We start from the raw sequence: 19,612 nt of genomic DNA on the forward strand, positions 1-19,612 counted from the left end.
CAAACAAAAGTCAGTTAAGCGTCCACCTCCACAGGTCTAAGCTAAATTCATCTCCAGCTGTTTCATGTTTTTATCTTAATGCCAAGGTCAGTTTCTCAATAATATTAACTTGCTGTATCAGGCATGGCCACTAGAGGTCCCCAGAGTACTTAAAATCCTTTTCAGACAGAGTAGATTTTATCAATTTTGAGTCTTTTTACTTATTTCTTTTTTGTCCCCTTTTTTAGTCAAATAGGTAGAATAAGTCCATTTCTGTGAGTATAGGAATTTTGGGCCAAAAATAGAAAGGCAGTAAGTCCAATTAATTAGTATTATTTAGTTCAAGGCTTTTTTTCCTCTCCCGATGTAGACAGAAGCCACCATTAGGGAGGGTGGGGGAAAAAAAATCCCTTCCCTCTCTCCTCGCAAGGGGAAGCAAATTCAGGAAGCTTTTACCAGGAAAAGGTAGACAGTCAGGAAAAGAAGAAGGCAAATCTCACCCAGTTAAGTGCTTTGTTGTAATTTTGGCTTCGGCAGGAAACGGCTGAAACGATGGGCCATGGGAGTGGCCAATCCTTTCTTCGTCGGTTCGGAGAGTTGCTCCAAGCCGACGGGAGGGCCGCCGCCCTTCTACCGCCGCTCGGAATCCTCTCCCCCGCTCATCGCCCCTCCAGGGCGACTTTCGACCCCTTTACAGGGGTCCCTCAGCGAAGAAATCCAGGCGACGCGAGGAACGTTCCCCTCGCGCGTCTGGCCATGCCGGGATCCGGAACCGGAAGCCTAAGGTTAGGTTTAAGGTTTCAGGTTAAGGTTAGGTTTAAGGTTAAGGTTAGATTTAAGGTTAGGTTTAAGGCTAAGGTTAGGTTTAAGGTTAAGGCTTAGGGTTAAGGTTGGGGTTAGGTAGCCGATATTCTACAGGTGGTCCTCAAATTGCGACCATTCACTTAGTGGCACTGAAAAAAGTGATATCTGGTCATCTTTCACACTTACAACCGTTGCACCATCCCCGTGGTCACGTGATCAAAATTCAGAGGCTCGGCAAGTGGCCTGTACTTGTGACGGTCGCAGCATTCCAGCATCACATGATCTCCTTTTGCAACCTTCTGACAAGCAAAGTTAAAGGGGGGAAGCCGGATGCACTTAACAAATGTGGTTACGGACTCCCTTAACAATGGTCGTAAGCCGAGGTTTCCCTGTATGTGCCTAGAGAGCCGATGACAGATAGCGGGAGAACCGCGGTTCCCTTGCTTTAAGTCAATAAATCCACTGAGGGTAAATTAACACTTGTGCGCTAAACGACCCAACAGGGATGATTCTCCACAATATAAAAAAGACGTTGAGACTCTGGAAAGAGTGCAGAGAAGAGCAACAAAGCTGATTTAATAACCTAGAGAGGCTAAAAGATACGAAGAATGGCTGTAGATATTAAGGTAAAGGTTCCCCCGCACATGCGTGCTAGTCGTTTTCAACTCTAGGGGCCAGTGCTTGTCCGAGGACGTCTCTGTGGTCATGTGGCCGGCATGACTAGACGCCAAAGGCGCACGGAACGCTGCTACCTTCCCACTGTAGTGGTCCCTATTTTTCTACTTGCATTTTTACATGCTTTTGAAGTGCTAGGTTGGCAGAAGCTGGGACGAGTAACAGGTGCTCAGTCTGTTACGCGGCACTCGGGATTCGACCCGCCAAACTGCTGACCTTCTGATCGACAAGCTCAGCATCCTAACCCACTGAGCCACCGCGTCTCCCTGTAGATATTGGGTATGTCTAATTTAAGAAGAAGGAGGACTTGGAGGGGCGTGGGGGGGGAGACATAACATCTCCCAATATTTTGAGGGGGCTGCCCCAAAGAAGTGGGGGTGTTCCACCTATCCTCCAAAGCGCCTGAAGGCAGGACAAGAAGCGACAGATGGAAACCAATGAAGGAGAGAAGCAACCTGGAATTATGGAGAAACTTCCTAACAGCGAGCACCATTAGCCAGTGGAACTTCTTACCACCAGAAGCTGTGGGTGCTCCATCGCTGGAGGTTTTCAGGAAGAGACTGGACAGCCGTTTGTGTGGAATGGTATAAGGTCTCCTGCTCAAGCAGAGGGCCAGACTAGAAGACCTCCAAGGTCCCTTTTGACTCTGTTATTCCAGTGCCCCCTCGTTGCTCCCGCCGCCCCTCCCTCACCCGGGCGCTGCCCATCGCCTCACCGTGACGTTGATGGCTTTGGGCAAGAGCCCTTTCTGGACCCAGGTGTGCACTTCCGCCAGCTCCTTCTTCTGCTCTTCCGTGAATCTCGGCTGTTGCTTCTGCAGCTGTTTTAGCTTCTCCCGATCCTCCCGGAGGACCGTCTCCATGTCCCTGCGGAGGAGACAAGACGGTCAGAAATGCCACAGAACTTCCCTGCCTAGGAGCCAGAAGTGACCCCCCCCTGGCCCCGGTCCCCCAGACCTCAACCCAAACTAAAACAAGCAAAAATCCCCCTCTCTAATTCCAACGTTCCCCCCTTAACGATACCCGGAAAAAAGAAGCTCCCGTTTTCTTCCCTCTCGGCGAATGCTAAATCTGGATCCCGAGAGGATCGAGAGAAACCCGAGAAACACCCATGAGAAGCGGCTCACCTGGCTGGGAGCTGATACGTCATCATGACCTTGTCGTCGGTGTTCGCCATCAGCAACCAGATGGGATCCTGGAGGACGTATTTGATGAAGTGCTCGTTGTCCTCCGCCTCGGATCGCTGCTTGGCCCGTAAATCGTTCTCGGACGAGTCGACGCTGCCAAAGTATTTGCTGGTGTTGCTACTCTTGCTGCTTGCTGCAGAGAGGGGAAACGAAGCGGTTTGCATACAGGAAAAATTCTCCCCTGTAGTGGGAAGAAAAAAAAAGGCACCCAGCAAGCAAATGCTGGTGAAAATCTCCTGAGAGCAGGACTTCTGGTTCCAAAATGGAGCCCGGCTGGCGGCAAAGTGTCGGAGGCTCGCCCGGATCCTCCCAGGCAACCCGGTTCCAGGACTTACTGGTCCCGCTGGCAGAGGTGCTCTCCCCGTTGGATCCCAAGCCCATGGAGCCCGAGGCGGCCGATCCAGTGCCCGAACGAGAATCTTCTTGCAGGAGGAGATCCAGCAGGTCACTGGAGCTGGACAAAGCGTCGTTGTTGGAAGAATCGTGAGCTTCCACCTGGAAGGGGAAGATGGCCCAGGTTAGGAGCAGGAACAAGCATCCTCCTCCAAGACCAGGCTCCTTTCCGGCAAACCCCGGAATCACCCGTTCCCACGGCCGCTGTTCCCTCCTTGCCACCCTCCTCGCAATCTCGATCTCCTCGTCCAGCTCACATTGGAGCAAAAACTAAAACTTTTCCCGTTAAGAATCTCACAAGATTAAGTAAGTCCCGGATTGGGAGAAGCGACTTTTTCTTTAATCGTTTCGGGTGGACATGTGATAAAAGCGCAGAAACATCGGAGTAGGGTTCATATTTTAATGCAGAAAATCCTTAACGTGAATGTGAAGATTAAACCAGAAACTTTCTTTCTGGGTCTAATGGAAAAAGACTTTTGAGGGGGGGGAAAAAAAATTTTGTGGAACTCTTTGATTTTATATCGTTAACGGCAGCAAGACTGCTCTACGGCCCAAAATGGAAGGATGTTTGCGATTCCCCCCGTAAACGGATGGCTACAAAGACTGACTGAATGAGCAGAGACGGCTAAATCGACTGTTTTGACGAGATAAAAGAATATTAAGTACTTTCGTTTCTACCGCTTAGGGATTTGGAGCTTGAGGCGGGGGGAAAAAAAGGGATCTTTTGATTTTGGCTTTTGCTGATTAGATTGATTAGACACGGCTAGTTCATACTACTATAGAAATGTAAAAAGGTGAAGATCAATGTTCAACGTAATGGCCTTATTTTACTGCAACAGAGGGAGTCAGAAGCCAACGCCTTTTTTCCTTCTTTCCCTTCCCCCCATTCCCACACTTCTCTTTTTCCCTTTTGTTCCCTATTATTTGCTTTTGTATCTTCCTATTTTACGCTACAAGCCAATTAAAATCATAAAAACAGAACGGTGACATCCCGGATTTGGATCGTACAGAATGAACCTGCAACCGACTCGCTGCTAGGATTGGAGGCACCTCGGCGGCCGAAGGAAGGACAGGCCATCCCTGCGGCCAGCGAGGACCACTCTCACCCGGGATCAAAGATCTGACTTGTTCCCAGGAAAGGGACTCATGCTCGGAAAGACCGAGAATACTTTAGCCCTGGCGCCGCTCACCATGCAGGTTTCTTTCGGAGGGCCGAGCTTGTTCACCAAGCCCTGCCCGCCGGCCACTCCAGCCCAGTCTGCGGAGGTGCCGGCTGGTCCCGCTTGACCGCTCATGCTAGCTTCTTGCCGGTCACTCGGCTTGGGGAGGTCTTCCATCTGGAGCAGGTTCAGCTGCAACGGGGAGCTGCAGCGTGACTCGAAGAGCTGGGATTCGGCCCGCTCGGGCTGGCTAATGGAGTGTGGGGTGGAAGAAGGGGAGGGCACTTGCACGCCGGCTTCGGGCCCGGGGGCCAGCGTGGTGCTGCCCGGCTGTGGCGCTGCGAAGGGGAAAACGGGTCCGCCGGGAAAGTACGTCTGGGGGAGGGGGCTGTTGATCTGGGGGAAGACGTAGTTGGGCAGGACGAGGGCCACCATGGGGGTGACGAGGGAGGCGGGGAACTGAGGGGCTGGCAAGGGGGTCTGCGAAGGCTCGGCGGCTGGGGGCACCGTGGGGCGAGGGGGAAAGACAGGGATCGGGTAGGAGGGCATAACGGCCGGGTAGGACATGTTCGGGAGGGTGGGCGGAGAAGGGCCCGAGGGGGGCCAAGAGGGGGCAGCTGGGGGGGAGGGCAGCTGGGGGGGCGACCCAGCTGAGTTCTGGGCAGAGCTGCTGTTGTCCGAGGATTTGTTCTGCCTGATGCGCTTGGCCTTGGACTTCCGGCCGCGGACCCGGCCGCTTGGCCCGCGAGGTCCCTGGCGCAGGCCTCTGGATCCTGGAGGAGCGAAAGGGACGAAGAAGATGAGGAGGAGGAGGAAGAGCAGGAGGGGGAAGCAGGAAAGAGGAAGCAGGAGGGAGAAGGAAGAGGAAAAAGAGGAGGAAGAGGGATAAGGGGTTGGATGAAGAGGACGAAGGAGGAGGGAAGAGGAAGTAAGAGGACAGAGGGAAGAAGAGGAAGAAGAGGAAGGAAAGAATAAGGGGGAAGAGGAGGAGGAAGAGGAGGAGAGGAGGGCTGTGGGGTCCTTGGTGCTCTCTGAGCTTGGGGGGGGGTTTCTTGCAGACGTTTCATGACCCAACTAGGGAACCTCATCAGTGCTAGAAGGGAGAAGGGAGGAAGGAAGGAAGGGAGGAAGGGAGGAAGGAAGGAAGGAAGGAAGGAAGGGAGGAAGGGAGGAAGGAAGGAAGGAAGGAAGGAAGGAAGGAAGGAAGGAAGGAAGGAAAGAAAGGGAGGAAGGGAGGAAGGAAGGAAGGAAGGAAGAAGGGAAGGGAGGAAGGAAGGAAGGAAGGAAGGAAGGAAGGAAGGAAGGAAGGAAGGAAGGAAGGAAGGACTGTGTGGTCCTTGGTGCTCTCTGAGCTTGGGGGGTTTCTTGCAGACGTTTCATGACCCAACTAGGGAACGTCATCAGTGCTAGAAGGGATTGTGAGGGGAGGAAGAGGAAGAGGAGGAGGAGGAAGCAAGGGAGGGGAGGAGCGGAAAGAGGAAGAGGAGGCTCCACCCTCCTCCCATCCCGTGTCTGCCCTCCCCTCCTCCAGGGTCACCTCGCTCCTCCTGGACCCGGGGCCGGTGCAGCTCCTGCCAGCTGGGCCTGGCGGGGGAGCTGAAGACGCGCAGCTGGCTGAGGTTCTTGAAGCGGGTGAGGAAGTCCTGCTCCTCCTTCTGCGTGTGGACGGACAGGACCTCCTTGGTCAGGCCCACCCTGCGGTACTGCTGCTCGCGGTCGGGGGCCACGCTGGGCGCCGTCTCCTCCATCATGACGATATCTGCAGAGGGGGAAGGGGAGGAGGAGGAAACAGCAAAACAGGAAACGAAGAGGTCAGCCTCTCCACGGCTTTCCATCCTCCGTGTTTACACAGCTGGTCTTCCTTTTAAATCAGCCAGGTCCTTGATTGACGACGACACCATAATAATAACAATAACGAGGAGAAGGAGGAAGAGAAGAGGAGAAAGAGAAGAAGGAAGGAGGAGGAGGAGAGGAAGAGGAGGAGGAGGAGGAGGAATAGAAAGAGGATGAGAAGGAGGAAGAGGAAGAAGAGGAGGAGGAGGAAAAAAAGGAGAAGTTGGAAGGGACCTTGGAGGTCATCTAGTCTAACCCCTCTGCTCAGGCAGAAAACCCTATATACCATTTCAGACAAATGGCTGTCCAGTCTCTTCTTAAAAACGTGAGCCCAAAATCTCCTGTTGCAACAGTTCTTACACGAGTTTTGACCCATTTTGCAACCTTTCTCACCAGGGGTTTTTGAGGGGGGGTGGTGGTCTGTCACAACTTAGCAATCGTTTGAAGTTATGACAGACACCCCCTCCCTCAAAAGAAAGTTACTTACGACAGCGCCCGAGTGTCTTTTCCCGCCTGAGAAGGGGGTTGGTCTAGATAACCTCCTAGGTCCCTTCCAACCACTATTTCTCCTCCTCCTCCTCCCTCTTCATCATCAGCATCAGCAACGTTATATTATTATTATTATTATTATTATTATTATTATTATTATTATTATTATTATTATTATTATTATTATTAATTATTATTAATTATTATTGTGATCTTCCAAAACCCAAATCCCCCTCCCACGACTGGATGTTCACCAACAGCCCACCAAAATAATAAAAATAAACAGCCGACAAGTCATCCAGTTGCAATGAGTCCCCAAAGCTAAATAGAGACCCCCATTATAGGGGTGGAGTGCGGGGGGGGGAGGGTTTGCAGGTAAGGACCCCCATGAAGAACTGGGACCATGGTGATGGGCCAAATGACTGGCTGAATTTAAATTCTCTCCAGCATTCATTTTACTTGTTTTTGATTTTCTTTTTTGATTTTCTTTTTTTTCCTTTCTTTGTTTTACTCAATTGTATGGTTTTTGATTAGCTGCTCCTGGTAGGAATCAAGCTAGTCCAGGGGTAAGGCAACCTTGGCTCTTTTATGACTCGTGGACTTCAACTCCCAGAATTCCTCAGCCAGCCAGGCTGAGGGGAAAGGGAGAGGTTTCCAAGCTGAGCCGTGGCTGGCTGAGGAATTCTGGGAGTTGAAGTCCACGAGTCATCAAGGGGGCCATAGTTCCTAGGATTTGTTCCCTGGGAGGTCTCCGCTCTCTGCGCCTAGGTTGCGGTCTCTCCGCCGTAGCAACCGTAGGATGGGTGGACTTCAACTCCCAGAGTTCCCCAGCCAGCCAGTTAGCATTCCCCAGGCAGCTTACAGTTGCCATGATGCTGGCTGAGGAATTCTGGGAGTTGAAGTCGACAAGTCATAAAAGGGTCATAGTTCCCCCACGCTGGCTGAGGAATTCTGGGAGTTGAAGTCCACCAGCCATCAAAGAGCCAAGGTTGCCTACCCTTAAAGCTAGTCCTTGACGTAGGACCACAACGGAGCCCAAAATTGATGTCGCTAAGCGAGACATTAGTCAAGTGAGTTTTGCCCTGTTTTGCCCCCCAAAATACCCAACTCTCCAACTGAAGACACCCCCCCTTTCCTCCAGCAACCTGCCTCCCACCTCGACCCTTCCCAGCTCGTCTTCCTTCCTTCAAGAATCCCCCTCCTCCCCCCCCTTCGGTGCCGCCCCCCCCCCACCTGCCCCGGCCTGGACGTTCCCATAAAAGCTGGGTGGGTGCGTCCCCTACCCGACTCCGGGGGCTTCTTGTCTCCCACATGGACGATGGTACTGCTGAAGCTGCACTGACTGGTGACGGACACCACGCTCTCGGCTTTGCTAGGCAAGGCCAGCGGCGTCAGAGGGCCACCCACCACGGTGGCAGCTGCCGCCGTCCCGGGCTCTTCCCTCTCTGGCCGTCTGGCTGCGGCCGGCAGCCTCTCCTCGGGCACATCTGTCCAAAGAGACAGGGGCTGGATTAGAACTTGGGGCCAAGGGTGTGTGTGTGTGCTGTCCCAGAGTTTTTCTGAAACGCACCAACCGAAGAGACAAGGGCTGGATTAGAACTCGGGGCAAGGGGGTGGGGGTGTCCCAGGGCTTCTTGAGGCGCGTCGAGCAAAGAGACGGGCTGGATTAGAACTCGGGGCAAAGGGTGGTGGGGGTGTCCCAGGGCTTCTGAAATGCGCCGAGCAAAGAGACACGGGCTAGATTAGACCTCGAGGCAAGGGAGGGTGGGGTGTCCCAGGGCTTCTTGAGGCGCGTCGAGCAAAGAGACAAGGGCTAGATTAGAACTCGGGGCAAGGGAGGGTGGGGGTGTCCAAGGGCTTCTGAGACGCGCCGAGCAAAGAGACATGGGCTAGATTAGAACTCGGGGCAAGGTGGGTCCCAGAGCACGCCGATCAGCAGGGCAGAGACACCGCCGAGATGCCAAAATCTTGGTCGGGTTTACCCCTGCGAGGCAGGCCCGGGGAACGGCCGGAAAGAGCCCCATCTGGGTGGATTCCCCCCCTCTCCAGCACCATGGGGAGACACCCCCCCTCTGAGGAGGGTGGCAGCAGCAGCTCTGGGGACCCCGTCTCCGTGCCAGGCACAAAGGAAGGGGAGAGAAACAGGGAAGAGCTGGAGGTTTCGGGGTTCCCGAGACGGACCAGGAAGAAGCCCAGAAGCGGCACCTGGAGGAAGGGGAAACAGGGAGCAGCAGAGGGGGTTTTTTTGGGGGGGAGGAGGGGAGGAAACCCACCTTTGCTCTGTGCAGCCACCTGTTCGCACACTTTCTGCTTGTCGTCGTCTGAATTGGAGGAGGTGGTGTAGGAGGAGGAACCACACTTGCGTTTTACCCGGATGGGGATGTTACAGCTTTTCAAATATCTGTAGGGAGGGAAGGAGGGGGGAGATGTGAAAGGACAGCCAAGGATCAGTCACGGGTGCCCACGTGACGGACCAATTAAACTGCTTCATTGCTGCAAGCCTCTGCGCAGGACTCTTCTAACTGAACTGCTTTATTGCCAAAAGCCTCTGCGTAGGAATCTTCTAAACTGCTTTATCGCTAAAAGCCTGTGCACAGGAATCTTCTACTTAACCTGCTTTATTGCTAAAAGCCTATGCACAGGAATCTTCTCACTAAACTGCTTTATTGCCGAAAGCCTCTTGTGCAGGAATCTTCTAACAGAACTGCTTTATTGCCGAAAGTCTCTGTGCAGGAATCTTCTAACTGAACTGCTTTATTGCCAAAAGCCTCTGTGCAGGAATCTTCTAAACTGCTCTATCGCTAAAAGCCTGTGCACAGGAATCTTCTACCTAACCTGCTTTATTGCTAAAAGCCTACGGACAGGAATCTTCTCACTAAACTGCTTTATTGCCGAAAGCCTCTGTGCAGGAATCTTCTAACAGAACTGCTTTATTGCCGAAAGCCTCTGTGCAGGAAACTTCTAGCTGAACTGCTTTATTGCCGAAAGCCTCTGCCCTTTTCTCAAAGGATGAGCAGCCGAGCAGAAATCGAGCGCTCAGCTAGGCCGGGGACAGAAAGGAACCAGCACGGAAGAAGCGAGATCTCAGGGAGATCTCCAAAGACCGACAGCAAATCCTCTCGCCCCAACTGGGAGCACTGTCCATTTGGCCGAAGCCTTACCGGATAATGCCGTCCAGGCAGTTGATCTGCTGATAGGAGTAGTTGGAAGGCTCCTTCTGCACAGAGTCCTCGGAGGTGGCCGGCTTGCCCGCCCTCTTCTCCGTCACCCTCAAAATCTCATTGGATTGCCCGGCGTGACTGATGGGCGGATCCAGAGCTGGGAAGGCAAGGCGGAGAAGAGGAAAAACAACCTTGACTTGGGGAAGACGAGACCGCGAGGCAGGTGGAGGAAACGCAGGAGGAAAACCCCCTGGGAGTTTTTGGCAAAAGTTAACCCGCATAAAGGCACTGCAGTGGCTCACGAGCTTGCGCGTGTGCAACGAGGGGGAGGAGGAAAACGGCTGGAAGTGGAGGAGGAGGAAGAGGAGGAGGAGGGGAAGGGATTCAGGAGGAAGAGAAGAAATTAAAGGAGAGCAAGGAGGAGGAAGAGGATGGCGGGGGGCACTTTTCTTACCTGGCCGAGAGGCTCTGACAGGCATCAGCTTGACCCGAGACTCAATGAAGACTTGCTGGCCCTGGTTCTTCACCATGTGGACATCCTTGCAGATCTCCTGGAAGGTCATCTGGGATCCAGAGGCAGGCAGAGTGAGGACAGCCCCTTCCCCCAGAGCCTCCCCTCCACTCGTGGCCCTCCATCGCTCCAAAGTTTTTGGCAGGAGGCCTCCCTCAATCCCCAAGGTGGGCTCTTTCGTTGGGCTCCAGCTGGGGGAGGAGGAGGAAGGGGTTAGGACAATGCCACCTGGAGCCCACGAGACCAAGCTGCTCGGGACGAAAACCCCAGCACCACCACCCCACCCCGAGAGGCCCTGGAACACCCCCACCTCCACCCACCCCCCGCGCGCGCACTTACCGGCCGGAGAGCCTGGGCCTCCTCTGGGGGGTTGCTGTCGCTGGAGGAGGCAATGCTGAGCAACTGCTCGCGGGAGGCCGAGTTGCTGCAAAGGCCGAGGGCGCCGCTGCTGTGCACAGGCTGGCAGGGAGACAGGAGCCGGGTTAGAGCCGACGGAGGGAAAGGAGGAGGGGAAAAGGGAGGGAAAAGAGAGGAAGAAAAAAAGGGAGAGGGAAGGGAGAGGGAGGAGGAAGGAAGGGGAGCGGGAGGGAAGGAGATGGAATGAAAAGGAAGGAGGGGGAGGCAGGCAGAAAGGAAGGAAGGAGGAAGGAAAGAAGGAAGAAGTGAAAGGAAAGGGAGGGAGGAGTTGGAATGAAAAGGAAGGAAGGAAAGAAGGAAGGAAGGAAGGAAGGAAGGAAGGAAGGAAGGAAGGAAGGAAGGAAGGAAGGAAGGAAGGAAGGAAAGGAAGGAAAGGGTGAAAGGAAAGGGAGGGAGGAAGGAGATGGAATGAAAAGGAAGGAAGGAAGGAAGGAAGGAAGGAAGGAAGGAAGGAAGGAAGGAAAAGAGGTAAGGAAGGAAGGGGTGAAAGGAAGGAAGGGGTGAAAGGAAAGGGAGGGAGGAAGGAGATGGAATGAAAAGGAAGGAAGGAAGGAAGGAAGGAAGGAAGGAAGGAAGGAAGGAAGGAAGGAAGGAAGGAAGGGAAAGAGGTAAGGAAGGAAGGGGTGAAATGAAAGGGAGGGAGGAAAGAGAAGGGAGGAAGGAAGGAAGGAAGGAAGGAAGGAAGGAAGGAAGGAAGGAAAGGGAGGCAGGCAGGGAGTGAGAGAGGAAGGAGAGAAGGAAGATAGGAAAGAAAGGAAAGGAAGGAGGGAGGGGAAAGGAGAGGGAGGGAGGGAGATGGAATGAAAAGGGGAGGGAGGAAGGAGAGAAGGGAGGGAGGGAGGCGGAATGGAAAGAAGGGAGGGGAGAGGAAGACAAACGGAGGGGAGGGAAGGCCTCACCTGCAACAGGAGACGATGGATCTGCTCGGAGAGCTCCTGGATGTCCACCTCCAGAGCCCTGGACTTCAAGACTTTGGGCGCCGTGAAGACGTCCTCGTTCAGGGGGCTCCTGAGGTCGGCAAAGGCAGAGGAGGTCAGGAGACCCTCTCATCCTCTCCCTCCTTCTACACTCCCCCCACCCAATTCTTCCCAATAAGGAAGACGCCTATGGCCAGCCGCTCTCCTCCTTCCTCTCCATCTCACCCTCCCCTCCCCTTTGCCCCCTTCCCCTCCGTCTTCCAGAAAGGCTGGGACTGCAACTCCCAGAATCCCCAGCCAGCACAGCCAAAGCGGATCCTGGCTGAAATCCTATTCGCTGTAGTTCCGCAGCTGCCTCTTGTTGCAATGTGTCTCAACCTTGGCTGGTGGAAGACAGGGGGACTACATCTCCCAGGATTCCCCAGCCAGCAACGCTGGCTGGGGAATCCTGGGAGATGTAGTCCCCCCCCGTCTTCCACCAGAACAAGGTTATCTGGTCAGCCAACAGACCTTCTCTGGCCCCATCTTGAAAGTCAGCTAACCTCTCCTCCCTACCAGGAAGAAAGTGGGAGGAGCTTAGCCAGGGACGGGACGATGGGGGTTGGGGAATCACCCCCCGCCCTGGCTAGGCTCCTCCCCCCTCTCCTGGAGGCGGATCCCCATCCTCCCTCTCCGCCGGGGGCTTCGTTCAGCCTGACAAAAGAGCGAGATAGATACACCCACCCACCCCGGTCCGGAGCTTTCTCACGGAGGTTTCGCACTCACGTCCGGACTTTATGCCGGCCCATGATGAAAGAGACTTTGCGACTCCAGGGGTTGACGAAGCTGGACCAGCTGGTGTCGATGGTCACGTACTCGCCGTTGCGGGCGCAGAAGCGGATGGGCGAGTGGTCGAAGGGCTGACCGGCGTGTTGCAGGACTGGGGGGAAAAAGGGGAGGGGGAGAGAGGGAAGGGGGTCAGGGCAAACCGCAGCAGCAACAACCGCTAGGCCGAACTTCCCGTAGTTCAAGCGGGCGCAGGGAGTCCTCGACTTACGACGACGGGAATCCAGGCTTTCCAATTGCTAAGCGAGGCGGGTTTTAAGAGACTCGCGCCCGGTTTTTAAAAGCGTTTTTGGCCGGGGTTATTAAGTAAAGCGCTGCGGTGGTTAAGCAAATCGCCTGGCCGTTAAATGAATCCGGCAGACTTTGCTTGTCCAAAGCCTGCTGGGAAGGTAGAGTAGAGTAGAGTAGAGTAGAGTAGAGTAGAGTAGAGTAGAGTAGAGTAGAGTAGAATAGAATAGAATAGAATAGAATAGAATAGAATAGAATAGAATAGAATAGAATAGAATAGAATAGGGAATAGAATAGAATAGAATAGAATAGAATAGAATAGAATAGAATAGAATAGAATAGAATAGAATAGAATAGAATAGAACAGAACTAGAATTAGAATAAAAATAGAATAAAACTTAGACTAAAATAAAAAATAACAACAGAACAGAACAGAATTAGAAATAAGGAACAGAATAGAATAGAATAGAAATAGAATAGAAAATAGGAGAGAATGGAAATAGAATAGAATAAAACATAGAATAGAATAAAAAATAATAGAATACAGTAGAATAGAATAGAATATAGGATAGAATTAGAATTAAAAAATAGAATAGGAATAGAATAGAATAAAACATAGAATAGAATAAAAAATAGAAATAGAAATAGAAATTGAAAGGATAGGATAGCATAGGAGCTGGAAGGGACCTTGGAGGTCTTCTAGTCCAGCCCCCTGGCTTAAGCAGAACAGATGACAAATGAAAGTGACAAAATGACTCCTGGGATGCCGCAACCGTTCTTAAATGAACGCTGGTTGCCAACTGCTCCCAGGAACGTGGGGATGTGGCAACAGTCGTAACTGCAAGGACCGGTCATAAATGCGAGGACCAGTTGTGATTCATTTTCCTTCCCCAGTGTGGTTCTAACTTTGAACGGTTGCTAAAGGAATGGTCGTTAAGTCAAGGACTAACTTGTAATTGATTTTTTTAAAAAAACCAACAACCCAGCTGCGATGCTCAACAACCTCGCATGCTGTGCTTGTTTGTTCTATACGTACTTTTCTTGTGTATGGCCAGCATAAGGGGCCGGTCCTCAGGGTGCAGGTAGAAAAGGACAGGGGTCCCAACCAAGTCTTGGGGGAGGTAGCCAAGTAGGGGGGCAGCTCTGAGAATGAGAAAAGAGGCAGCCATCAAGAGGGCTGGTCAGTATCCGAGGACCCAAAGAGGCTTCTTTGAATGGAGGCAGGAGGCAGCTGAACAGAGACCTCAAGACTGCTGTGATTGGCCCAAAGCCACCCAGCTGACTCGCATGCCGAAGGCGGGACTAGAACTCACCGCCTCCTGGGGATTGGCCCAAAGTCACCCAGTCAGCTTCCGTGCCTAAGGCGGGACTAGAACTCACCGTCTCCTGGTGATTGGCCCAAAGTCACCCAGCTGGCATTCATGCCTATGGTGGCACTAGAACTCACCGTCTCTTTGTGATTGGCCCAAAGTCACCCAGTCAGCTTCCATGCCTAAGGCGGGACTAGAACTCACCGTCTCCTGGTGATTGGCCCAAAGTCACCCAGCTGGCATTCATGCCTAGGGCAGGACTAGAACACACCGTCTCCTGGTGACTAGCCTAAAGTCATCCAGGTGGCTTTCGTGCCTAGGGCGGGACTACAACTCACCATCTCCTAGTGATTGGCCCCAAGTCACCTAGCTGTCTTTCAGTCCTAAGGCAGGACTAGAACTCACCGTCTCCTGGTGATTGGCCCAAAGTCACCCAGCTGGCTTTCACGCCTAAGGCAAGACTAGAACTCACCATCTCCTTGTGATTGGCCCAAAATCACCCAGCTGGCATTCATGCCTAGGGCGGGACTAGAACTCACCGTCTCTTGGTGACTGGCCTAGTCATCCAGGTGGCTTTCGTGCCTAGGGCGGAACTAGAACTCACCATCTCCTAGTGATTGGCCCAAAGTCACCTAAGCTCTCTTTCAGTCCTAAGGCGGGACTAGAACTCACCGTCTCCTGGGGATTGGCCCAAAGTCACCCAGTCGGCTTTCATGCCTTAGGCGGGGCTAGAACTCACCGTCTCCCGGTTTCTAGACTGCTACCTTAACCACTAAACCAAACTAGTACGCAATGAGTCACAAGCTGAGGATTATCTATCGCCTATAAAACTAGCAAAGGGAGACTCACCCACCCCAAGGTAATTGACCAACCCACCCCCCTCCTTTTCTATCAGGCAGCCCCTCCCAAGGACCCCCAACCACCCCTGCTAGCCCCCCCCCTTACCGCTCATCCACGTCCTGAAACAAGCAGCTGGGGGTGTGCCTGGTGGTGAAGATCCGTTTATCGGGGGGGATCCTGGGGGCTGGAGGTGAGAAATTGAAGGCACAATGAAGGCAACTCGCTCCAGGAGCCCCCTGTGCGAAACCCACCAGCTTTTCCCCTTTGAGGCTCCCCCCCCCCACTTGCTCTTTGGGAGTTTTTGCTCCCGGAAAAAAAATTGTGCATTTGGTCTATCCTACGCAATGTGGAAATGGCTTTTTTTTTAAAGGAAAAAAAAAAAAGATTCCCTCCCTGCATGTTAAAAAGGCAGCATGTCAGGGAGAGGGTTTATACCTTTTCTCCCAGACCTGCTGGTTTTCTGCATGCAAGGACAGATTAATACGTGTCTTTCCTTTAAATCTGGAGCCTTTTGCTTTGCTTTCTTCTACGCTCTGCCTGCACCAAGGCAGAGCCCTCTTTCCTTCCCTCGCTCACCCCCTTTTCTCCTTCCCACCTTTTCCTCACTTCCATTCTCCTTCATCTTCCTTCCTTCCTCCCCTCCCTCTCCTTCCTTCACTCACTCCCTTTCCTTCCTCTTTTCCTCCCACCTTCTTTCTCCTTCCTTCCTTCCATCCCTCCTACCTTTGCTCACTCTTTTCCTTCCTTCCTCTTTTCCTCCCCCCCATTCTCCCCTTCACCTCCCTTCTCTTCCTCCCCTCCCTCTCCTTCCTTCACTCCCTTTCCTTCCTTCATCTTTTCTTCCCTCCCATTCTCTTTCACCTTCCTTCCTTCCATCCCTCCTTCCTTGGCTCACTCCCTTTTCCTCCCTCCCATTCTCCTTCACCTTCCTTCTCTTCCTTCGCTCCCCCCATTCTCCCCTTCACCTGCCTTCTTTCCCTCCCTCCCTCCCTCCCTCATTATCATCCTGTTTTTCCTCCCTCCCTTCTCCCTCCCTCCCTCTCATCATCCCTCTTTGCCCGCCCTTCCTTCCTTCCTTCCTATCTTTTCCATCCATCCTTCCTTCCTTCCTTCCTTCTTTCCTTCCTTCCTTCCTTCCTTCCTTCCCTTCCTATGCCACCCTGGGCGGCTGGCAGATGGCAAAAAAAAGAAAGAAAGAAAGATCAACAGGAAAGCCGTTCGTAAAAGTTTAAAACGAGCCAAATTAAAAATCTGAAAACCGGCCAACTTTCAAAAAAAATAATTAAAAAAAAAAAGAGTTCCAAAACTGGGCAAGGCCTCCGAGACCCACCCAGATCCACCCGACTGCTGGGGTACATGCAGGAAAGGAGGGGGGGCTTGGGAGGGGGGCTTCCAACTAGTAAAACGGGATTCCCCGGGAAAGGCGAGAGAGAAGCCAGGCACGCCATCCCTGGGGGGACAGGACCTCTTTAACGCCACCCCTGCCAGGAAGCCCGAGCGGTGGGCACGGCTGCTTTGCGCCCCCACCCCAACTTGCTGCCTCCCCCCCACCCTGGGATCCCTTTAGGCCCTCACCTTCGTAGCCCGAGTGGATGCGCTCTGCGATCAGCAGGCAGCAAGGCTGTCCCTGGTCGCTGTCCGAATCTCGCACCTTGGTCAGGTAAGGGGTCAGCCGGAAGGGGTAGTAACGCATCTCGCAGGCTCCGGCGTGGCCTCCGCTGAGAAACAAAACGCCTGCAATAAGACCAAAGGCCAAAGGAGACCAGGACGACGACCGGCAGAGGGAGAGAGGGCAGGGTCCAGCCCCTTCCGTCATCTTCCTCCCTCCCCAGGGGATTCTGGGAATCCCTTCCCGACTCTCTTTTTTATTCTCCTCGTCCTGTTAGCCAGACTGTAAAATGAGGCTCTTTTTAAGGCCGGGACTTTGGATCCGAAAGATGATTGGGGGGCGGGGAGGAGGAGAGGGGGCATTTTTCAGCCCTAGGGCTGAGTTCGAATCCCGCCGGGGGGGGGCGGGCCTAAGGGAGACCCGACTCACCTGATGCGGCAGAAGAGGGACTTCTCTTGGGTGTAGTCCATGGCGGCTGCAGTTTTAAGAAAAGGGAGAAAGAAAATTGTCAGCCGGCGGTCAACAGCCTTGGCCTGACAAAATGTAAAAAAAAAAATGGACTTTCCCCCCCCCCTGAGAATCTCTCACTCGGGCCTCGAGTCTCGTCCAACTAGCAACTTTTAAGGCAAAGAGCGTCCAGTCCAAAAGGGTTTAGATTTTTATTTTTTTTTAAAAAAAAAAACACTTTTAAAAATATTGCTTTGGTTATTTTTAGGAAGAACTTCAAGGCACTGGAAGCACTGGATATGCCTTCCTCCTCCTGTTTTCCGCACAACAACAGCCCTGTGAGGTGGGTTGGGCTGAAAGAGAATGATTCGCCCAAGCTCAGCTAGCTGGCGTTCACACCTAAGGCGGGACTAGAACTCACTGTCTCCTGGTGATTGGCCCAAAGTCACCCAGCTGGCATTTATGCCTAAGGCAAGACTAGAACTCACCGTCTCCTGGTGATGGGCCCAAAGTCACCCAGCTGGCATTTATGCCTAAGGCGGGACTAGAACTCACCGTCTCCTGGTGATTGGCCCAAAGTCACCCAGCTGGCTTTCATGTCTAAGGCGGGACTAGAACTCACCGTCTCCTGGTGACTGGCCCAAAGTCACCCAGCTGGCATTTACGCCTAAGGCGGGACCAGAACTCACCGTCTCCTGATGATTGGCCCAAAGTCACCCAGCTGGCATTTATGCCTAAGGCGGGACTAGAACTCACCGTCTCCTTTTGATTGGCCCAAAGTCACCCAGGTGGCTTTTGTGCCTAGGGTGGGACTAGAACTCACCATCTCCTGGTGACTGGCGCAAGCTCACCCAGATGGCATTCAAGCCTAGGACTAGAACAGAGTCTCTGGGTGATGGGCCCAAAGTCACCCAGCCGGATTTGGTGGGTAGGGCAGAACTAGAATTCCCAGTTTCTTCCCTCACAAACCTGACACCTTAACCACTGAACCAACTCTCTTGGATCCAAACACCATAAAAAGGAGGACTCACGAGTCCATCATGTCTCCGGCCCCTCCTGCCTGTCTCTCAATAGCAGCGGTTCCAAGGCCGAACCCACCCACTCACCCACGCCAAGCTCCCCAGCCATCCTCCCCCCCCCACTTACTGGCAGAGGAGCAGGCGCTCCAGGAGGGCAGGTGGTAGGGAGCCGTAGACCCGTAGAAGATGCTGACGTCTTGGGGGGCCAGGAACTCAGCAAACTTGGCCCCCTTGAAGACTTCTTTCTTGCAACGGAGGATGAAGACCGCCTGGTCCGAGATGTAGAGGATTTTGCCCGTAGTGAAGGACACGGCAACCGTGAAGGTGTCCTGTGGTTGTTGGTTTTTTTTGCAAAACAGAAGACAACAGGAAGGGTTGAGTTTGGCCATTTGACGACTTGTGGACTACAACTCCCAGAACTCCTCAGCCTGGTTTGAGCTATGGGAGACACGCCCCTAGAACAAAGGTTCTCCAATCTTGGGGACTTTACGACTTGCGGACTTCAAACTCCCAGAATTCCTCAGCCAGCATAGCATAGCTGGCTGAGGAATTCTGGGAGTTGAAGTCCGCAAGTCGTAAAGTCACCAAGATCGGAGACTAGAAGTTCTTCTGGGCACAGAAACATGGAGTGGGGAATCAAGATGAACCGTTCCTAGCAGAGTCTAAGCTGGCTGAGGATGATGGGACTGGAGCCCAGCATATTTAGAGGCCACGAGTATCAGTTAAGACGGAGGAAGCCATCAGCCCCAAACCCCACGCCTCGGTCCTGATCCGAGGACGTGGCCACCATCAAGAGTTGACCTCAAAACGAGAAGAAATCCTTCATTTTGGGCCTGCAACAAACTTGGGAGATAGCTAGATTGTCCTCAACAGCATCCACACTGTGGGTGGAATTAAAAGTCCCCCCCCCAGTTTTGGACTCACAACTTTATTGTGACAGCACACCAGCTCTCCTCAAAGATGGTGGAATGGACAGGTGAAGCCTTTCAGGCAATGTTTTACCTCAGGGAGTCCTCGACTTATGGGCAGAATTAGGACCAAAACCTCCGCCAGTAAGGGATGCGTCCCTAAAAGAACGGCTCCTGATTTTGCAATTTTTTCCCCTGCGGTCGTTAAGCGAATTATCATGTCGTTAAGCGACTCCCCCCCCATTGACTTTGCTGGTCAGAAGGCTGCAAAAGGGGGGGGGGAACGCTGCAACTGTCATAAATATGAGTCAAGTTGCCCAGCGTCCGAATTTTGATTGCGTGACCATGGGGGTGCCGCGACGGTCGTCAAGTGTGAAAAACTCTTTCCAGTGGTCACTAAGTGAGCTGTTGTAAGTCGAGGACTACCTGTGCCTGAGGACGAAGCTCAAGGCAGCGTCACTCACGGGGTTTTTGAGGGTGTATTCGGACGTGATGTTCTCCAGCTCCTCAATGGTGTATGTGGACATATCCAGGCTGCAGGCCTGGCTGTCATCAATGCTCCACTGCTGATAGTAATCCTGGCTTGCTAAACGGCGGGGAAAGAACAGGAAGAGTAGATCAGCGTGACAATGTTGGTTTATTATTATTATTTATTTATAGGGCTGCCTGTCCCGCCATCGACCGTCGCCTTGTGCTGGGCCAAGGGCGTCTGCAGTCAGCCAGCCTGAAACTCCCGTTTTCCAAGGAGAAAATAACCCATCCACCACAGCCCCACACAGCAGCATGACACAAGGCCCTCATGATGTGAGGTTGTGGCTCCCTCAGGAAAGGCTGAGGCGGCTACTCGGAGCAGTGTGTCTCAACCTGGGCAACTTGAAGATGGCTGGACTTCAACGCCCAG

At 53.0% G+C, this 19,612-nt stretch overlaps 1 protein-coding gene across 4 annotated transcripts in view; it reads right to left on the minus strand.

The window, feature by feature from the left end:
• The window catches only part of LOC308676620 (period circadian protein homolog 1-like), a 31,934-nt gene that overhangs the window by 3,025 nt on the left and 9,297 nt on the right, over positions 1 to 19,612 (minus strand). For 2 of the 4 annotated variants that reach the window (XM_081342548.1, XM_081342549.1), the window contains exons 6-23: positions 19,176 to 19,297; positions 17,931 to 18,132; positions 16,767 to 16,812; positions 16,304 to 16,446; positions 14,834 to 14,912; positions 13,615 to 13,721; positions 12,291 to 12,444; positions 11,508 to 11,616; positions 10,531 to 10,650; positions 10,135 to 10,243; positions 9,681 to 9,837; positions 8,793 to 8,920; positions 7,803 to 8,006; positions 5,735 to 5,956; positions 4,228 to 4,970; positions 2,980 to 3,139; positions 2,585 to 2,777; positions 2,174 to 2,324 (exon numbers count right to left, since the gene is read on the minus strand). In XM_081342548.1, coding sequence (XP_081198674.1) covers positions 2,174 to 2,324; positions 2,585 to 2,777; positions 2,980 to 3,139; positions 4,228 to 4,970; positions 5,735 to 5,956; positions 7,803 to 8,006; positions 8,793 to 8,920; positions 9,681 to 9,837; positions 10,135 to 10,243; positions 10,531 to 10,650; positions 11,508 to 11,616; positions 12,291 to 12,444; positions 13,615 to 13,721; positions 14,834 to 14,912; positions 16,304 to 16,446; positions 16,767 to 16,812; positions 17,931 to 18,132; positions 19,176 to 19,297 — 3,149 coding nt within the window. Of the gene's footprint in view, positions 1 to 479; positions 760 to 2,173; positions 2,325 to 2,584; positions 2,778 to 2,979; positions 3,140 to 4,227; positions 4,971 to 5,734; positions 5,957 to 7,802; positions 8,007 to 8,792; positions 8,921 to 9,680; positions 9,838 to 10,134; positions 10,244 to 10,530; positions 10,651 to 11,507; positions 11,617 to 12,290; positions 12,445 to 13,614; positions 13,722 to 14,833; positions 14,913 to 16,303; positions 16,447 to 16,766; positions 16,813 to 17,930; positions 18,133 to 19,175; positions 19,298 to 19,612 lie in introns of all 4 variants that reach the window. The other 2 variants (XR_014028334.1, XM_081342550.1) reach the window with 2 other exon arrangements.

This window comes from Vipera berus, assembly GCF_964194415.1.
Source record: "Vipera berus genome assembly, chromosome: W".
Taxonomy (NCBI): Eukaryota; Metazoa; Chordata; class Lepidosauria; order Squamata; family Viperidae; genus Vipera; species Vipera berus.